Raw genomic sequence first — 6,484 nt, 5'->3', positions numbered from 1 at the left:
TGTTCGACATCAAATGCAAAAAAACACCCACGATAATCAGGTTTAAGAAAGGGTACAATAATCATTTTATTGTGTCTGTATCACAAAGTCACAACTTAAAATTGGCCTCACATACAGTAAAAAAAAAAAAAAAAAAAATCATTTTCAAAACTGCTTGGAAAAACAAAAAACAAAACAAAACCGCAGGCGTCCATTCGTTTCACATGGTGAAAACACAAACACACGTCAACTCAACTACGAGGTACGATCACACAGCAGGGCCGGGTCCTCTTCACCGACATCACTCCCTCATCTCTCCGTCCTCCTCCTCTTCTTCTACTCCTCTGATGTACAAAACATTATTGCACCTGTGGGATTGAAACATAGTACTGTCACAACTGGCTGTGGGGGAAAGACAGACACACAGAGTGTCGATGTAGTGCTCATCTGCTTCACACAACGGTAATTATTAACACGGTTAGTCGAGGCAGTTAGGGATCTCCGTCTTTGTGTTAGTTAACCAAAAACTGCTGCTGTGTATCTAGACCTGTTTGTTCTGTGATGCTTTCCAGGTGTGGTCTCTTAAAAACATTATATCATACTTTAAATTACCAGAATGAAAAGCAGTAAATGTCAAATTAACTGCTCAACACAGAAGCATCTACTGAACTAGTTGTGGAATGAAGACGTTTTCGGTTTACAACATACCTGATAAGCACTTCGCCGAGATGACCCGCCAACGCTCCGTCCACATACTCTTCTGTGTTTGCCAGCTGTCAGGAAAACATGTAAATATAAAAAGGTCAAGAGGCTACAGATAACAGTGTATTTGTAGATTAAATTCCATTTGACAAGAACGACGTCCCAGAAATACGAGGCTGGATAGATGTTCGCACTGATCTGAGAGGTACAGCTCAGGATGGGAAGATCCCAATAAATTATGTAAAGAACAAAAAGATTTCTGCACAACTTTTTCTGTAAAACAAAGATGCTGGCAACTGCGAGATGAACGTATAATAAAAAAAATATTCACTGTACACTCTCACAGCCCACACAAGTGTAGGATAAAAGGTCTTTCAAAAGATTTCTTTATGTGCTGAGTGTGCAGGCACGACTACAAACACTTTTTATTGGTCAGGGACAACGCAAAAAACACTGCAACACTTTCCACTTTGCTTTTCAGCTTAAAAAGTGCAAGAGTTAAAAGAGCTGTGGGCGTGGAGATCCCAACCAACCAGAGACTGATATTACTGGGGGACATCTCAGTTTTACCAGTCACATGAGAGGCAATATTCACTTTGTCAGACTGGCTCTAATTGCTTCTAACAGATGTATTGCCATCCACTAGTGTGTCTCTTCTGAGAAATACTGGGCAACCTTTGTAGCCTCTTTATAAAACAGAACTTGTTGTGATTCCAGTGTACATGATCAAACTTAGGGCTGCACTGCAGTCTTAAGTTTGACTGTGTCAGGGTTTTGGGGGGCAGATTATTGATCTGTAATTGAACTGAATCTTGTTTGTGGAGGAAATAAATGGAAAACTCATTAACCATATTGTTGAAAACAAAAACACAAGCACAAGAGTTGGATCATTTCACCATCACTACAATTACATCAAACTGACCACATGATAAACAGTAACATTTTCGTACATGCGACATGATCATATAAAGAATTACAATATAAAATCATATTGCAGTCATTTTACACATGTTGCATTTATGTTTGTGTGCACATGTGTACGTCCCCTCATTATATGTCGTCTTGTAAAAGGGAGGACTCTGACTGACAAATGCACGCGGCGTACAAAGTACTTTTATGAAGTGTTTTTTAAATGCACTGTTATAATTTCCTTGTTAAAGAAAAATATGTTCACTCACACAGTGAAAAGTTGCTGTTCACATTAAGGACAAATGGAAGCTCTCGAGCTTGTAATGCGTAAATCCTCCAACATTTTGTTTGTGATGATTCTTGTGGTCTCACATGAGATAGAAAAGTGTGCAAATATGGTTAAGTAAAGAGGGAACAAGTCAAAATGTTACAAAAATGTGACATGAATGAAAATGCAAACCGCAATCAACCAAGCTTCAGCCTATTACTATAATATATTTTACCTTAAAGGCGCTGTATGTAAGAATGTGGCCAAAACGGTTACTGCACTCAAATTCAAAATACTGCTGTGAGTCGTGTCGGCCCCTCCTCCCCTACAGATTGGAGGTTGCTAGACAGCGGCACGCTGGAGACTCATTTGTTTGCCCAGGGGCGGCTGCCGTGGGCCGCATACTCGGGCGGAACGTGCGTGGAGCGGACTCTGTGGAGGTCCGCCCAGTAAAAGTGGACATCCGCAAGCCCTGTGAGCGCAGTGTCACACAAAAGACTGTTCGGCATGTATTTTTCACATTGCGGGGATTTTTCATGTACATTTTTACATGGAGTCTGTCCGCTTATAGTACGCCCGAGTCTGTGGGCACCTGTGTCTGCCTCTTCGCCAAGCGCACAGCGAGGAGGAGAGAGAGGGGGGTGGGGGTGGGGACTGAGCTAGGGGGTGCAAGTGCGCATGTGCCGAGGCCTCTACTGTAGCCTGGAGTTTGTTTAATAGTGATGGGGAGTCGATAATGGTGGACAATTTAGTCTCAAAGAAATCAAAGAATGCGCCACTATGGCAACACTCTGGCTTTGAGCCAGATGAAGGAGCTGCAAAATTTATTTGTAAGGAATAAAAGAAACAACTTGTTACTGTCACTCTGTTGTCCGATGGTCGTTTTTTATTTTAAATGAGTCAATTGCGCCCCCAAGTGGCGAAAATCCGGTATTACCGACTTGATACCGACCCAACCCTAGCGGCTTCTCTGCTGCTAACGCTGCTGCCGGGATACAGCTGAGGAAGAGCCGGCTGCTAATGCTATGTACTGGGACACTGCTAATGCTGCTTGACGTGCTGCTGTAGCTCAGTCGTAGCTGTAACTGATGCTGAGACTCTACTGACTGCGTGACTGGTAGACGGCGGTGGGTCGCGCAACAGGTCAAAACACAAATTCAAAACATAAACATGATTTGCAGACAGTAAAAAAATTTTTTAAATGCTAATATTCTGGCTGTACTATTGTTGTCGGTAAGATCAGTATGTTATATGAACGTTATTCCTTAGTCTCTGTGACATATTAGGAGGATTTTACGACCGTTTGCTTTAGATTTCTTACATATAGCTCCTTTAAGCCTTTAGTAAACTACTCTCTCTTTGCAAGCAAGGACAGCAGTCAGGGTATACACCAGTTGATAAATAACACTTGTACTGAAACTGTGTCTGTATCATTATTATATTCTGCTACATTTGGATGTTTATATATTATATTGCTTTTGTGTTTTTATGCTGTTTTCTTGTTATATTGCTTTGCTTGCTTTGTTTTTGCAGTTCACTTATTCTACGTACTCATATATTGCTTTGTATTTTTTTTTCTACTTATGCTTTCTGTTTGCACAATAACTTATAACTATTATAACTATAATTACGATAACTTGTTCTCACCTGCATATTCATGTACCCGTCCACAGACACCAGGTAGCCCTTATACTCCATACCCCACTTCAGCTTCACCATCACTGGTTTGCCTGTCAGGCCGTTCAGGAATGGTTTTGGGTTCAGAGGTAAACTCTGTGGAGAGAAAGGATACGACAGGTTATTACACACACTTTATCATGCTACACTTTGGCTGTATTAGATAACTATAAATACATATTGTGACATCACTGACCAATATTCTGTTACAAAGTATCTTGTTATTCTTGTTGCATGAAAACTAAAAGTACAGACAAGTTATTTGTAATATTAGAGGAAACAACACCAGAATTCCTAAAATCAGACAGAAACCAGAGGATCTGCAGCCTCTGTGGTGATCATCATGTGGGAGATGACGCTTGGAGATTTAAGCTTAAAGACTTACAGAGAAAGGTATTTGCCAAAGTATTATTTAAACTGTCCATCTATGTTTAAATTAATTTTGTTGTTACAATCAGTTAAGCCAAAAGTAATTTATAAACTGGGTGATTTTTTGAATAAAGTCCTTCCTTTTGTGAGTAACACTGGTTGTACTTAAGCCACGCGCCATTGTTTTATTTTATGTAATGTTTGAACTCCGTACCGTGTGATATGATCTTGAGTCAAATAAATGAAAATTAAAAAAAATCTGTAATTAAAGAATAATTGTGGTTTAGCATATCATCAACACACACATGCATCTAGTGACCTAAATTGATGTGATGATTTAACAGTTAATTCAGCACAAAATGTATTATTTCAAATACATTTCTGAGCATAAAACAACTCTCTGAAGCAGATGAGTTTAGATTCATGGCTGTAAACAAGATAACTTTAAGTTAAAAAATACTAAGTTAATATTTACATGTGTTGCTGATGTGTTGTAATAACGTATACACTTTACTAATAAAGAAACTGCTGGTATAGCCTGAACCATATAATCCAGCCAGCCCCTGGCTAAATTACTGACTGAATTAAAATATAAAATACTACATGTTAAATTATACACATATTGCTGCACTATTTTGTTTATAGAGGATATACAGTCAGTGAGGCTGCGTTCGGCCCATCCAACCGAGGCAAGCAACACATCCAGGAAGAAAAAAATAAACAAATAAACCTACAAAGTATAAAACATACTGTTTGCAGATTAACATTAAATCGCAAGATTTTGTAATGGAGTTTGGTGCCGCTGTGTCTCCGCATAAATCGCTCCAACTCAGACAAAACGCGACTTAATTTCACTTGTAAATGAACTTATGCTGCCTACAAAAGAAATAAATCTACACTGTTACTGTTCACGTAGATAAATATTACACATACACACTTCCCGTGCGCGTAAAAGAGAGGGATTCATTCACCTGAAGTCATGAATGAGAAGCTAACGCTGCTAATGCTAACTAGCAAATAGGCTACTCTCCTAGCTTGGTGTTAGAGACAACAGCCCCACAAAACATTTAATTAGTGGATGGTAAACAATAATAAAATGCACTCACCATCTCTGTTTAGTTAACGCGGTCTGGGAATGAATTAAACGAATATATAATCGTCACAAAAACGTTTGTACTTCGCAAAGCAGAACACGCTTTACCGCCGAACAGGAAGTACAAACCTCTGACCTCAGAGAGGAGTGTTTGTGTTTTCACTGACTGCCACCTGGTGGTCAGAGGGTCACACTGCAACATGCAACGTGTGTGTGTGTGTGTGTGTGTGTGTGTGTGTGTGTGTATATATTAAAAATGTACTTTAAGTATTATGAGAGAAAGTATTTATGCAGAAAAAAATCTCCTGTGACTGTAAAACTATTACATATGACATTATTATATTATTATCACTCACTATATTAATATGTAAGCAGCATTGTACTGCTGTGGTTGGCTGAAGTTGAGCTATTTTTTGTAAAAACAATTTTATGTAGGACTGCAACTATTGATTATTTATATTATAGTATTATCTGATAATTATTTTCTTAATCAATTGTTTGGTTTCTAAGAAATCAGAAAATAGTGAGTCCAAACTTCAGCTTTATTACAAATATCTTTCTCTCTCGCTGCCCCTTTCACTCTCTACCTGTCCTACCAAATATTTAATTATTTAATGTTTATTTGTATAGGGACAAATATGTAGCGTATATAAATGCCACACACCACAGCATTTATAGCCTAAGCTAATTTGCAATGCCCGTCCCTAGCTGGGGCTTAAGATACAAAAGACTCAGCAACAAGAACTCAAGTAACAGTGCACATTACAAACAACAATAAAACATACAGACAGAACAACACAAGACACAACATGCATTAAATAATTAGCACCATAGAACAGGAAGCACCAAATTATTTATGCCTACATAACTGATTCCTCTTCAAAAACTGTCTCAGTTTGAGTTTAAAGAAAAACAACAGCTAAACTATATATCAGAGCAGTCTCATTTATCCAGTTGTATGCTCATTACTACCCAAACAGACAGCCCTTTCTGACAGGGAACTGAACTGAAAGTGACACTTTATTATGCTCTTTTCAAAGCCAGACTCCATTGACAAAAATGGTCATTTTAACTTGCTGAACACAGGAGCTGCTGGTCTACCTCTGCCTCAATCGGTTAGTTTATTTGGGTTTCTGTGTGACTTTGCTGAATTTCACCTGGCTCTTTAAAACACAGAAGTCAAACAGTAACCCAAATGAAGTAACTAATTGAGACAGGAACGCAACCAGCAGCTCTTATGTTCACAAAAGTAAAATCATTATTTTTGTCAATGGAGTCTGGCTTTGAGGAGAGTAAAAATAAGTTTAACTTTAAGTTCAGCTGTCTGTTTGGGAAGTACTGAGCATATGACTGTATAAATGAGACCAGAGGCATGCAAGAAAAACAAATGTTTCTTCATATATTTAACGTAGTGAGTAAATTATGCATAAATAGTCATTTAGGGGGTGAAATATTCCTTATTATTGCATAATTTATAAAAAAAAAAA

General features: G+C 38.4%; 1 protein-coding gene across 1 annotated transcript; it reads right to left on the bottom strand.

Annotated features, from left to right (window-relative positions):
* Positions 1-41: 41 nt before the first annotated feature.
* On the bottom strand, positions 42-5,140 carry snrpf (small nuclear ribonucleoprotein polypeptide F). Its single transcript, XM_033614530.2, has 4 exons — positions 5,011-5,140; positions 3,506-3,631; positions 688-752; positions 42-347 (listed from the first exon to the last, which is right to left on the bottom strand). The coding sequence occupies exons 1-4, from the start codon at positions 5,011-5,013 to the stop codon at positions 281-283; spliced, it is 261 nt and encodes an 86-aa protein (XP_033470421.1). The 5' UTR covers positions 5,014-5,140; the 3' UTR covers positions 42-280.
* Between the last annotated feature and the right edge of the window lie 1,344 nt (positions 5,141-6,484).

This window comes from Epinephelus lanceolatus, chromosome 23 (genome assembly GCF_041903045.1).
Source record: "Epinephelus lanceolatus isolate andai-2023 chromosome 23, ASM4190304v1, whole genome shotgun sequence".
Taxonomy (NCBI): Eukaryota; Metazoa; Chordata; class Actinopteri; order Perciformes; family Serranidae; genus Epinephelus; species Epinephelus lanceolatus.
Note: the sequence above shows the minus strand (reverse complement) of the source record. Positions and strands in the feature narration are given on the sequence as shown.

Bases quoted from the DNA above. Each gene is read 5' to 3' on its own strand.
- snrpf (XM_033614530.2), bottom strand. The intron at 753-3,505 runs GTGAGAACAAGT...TTTTCCTGACAG, and splicing joins ACGGGTACATGAATATGCAG to CTGGCAAACACAGAAGAGTA. The intron at 348-687 runs GTATGTTGTAAA...TCAATCCCACAG, and splicing joins CTCGGCGAAGTGCTTATCAG to GTGCAATAATGTTTTGTACA.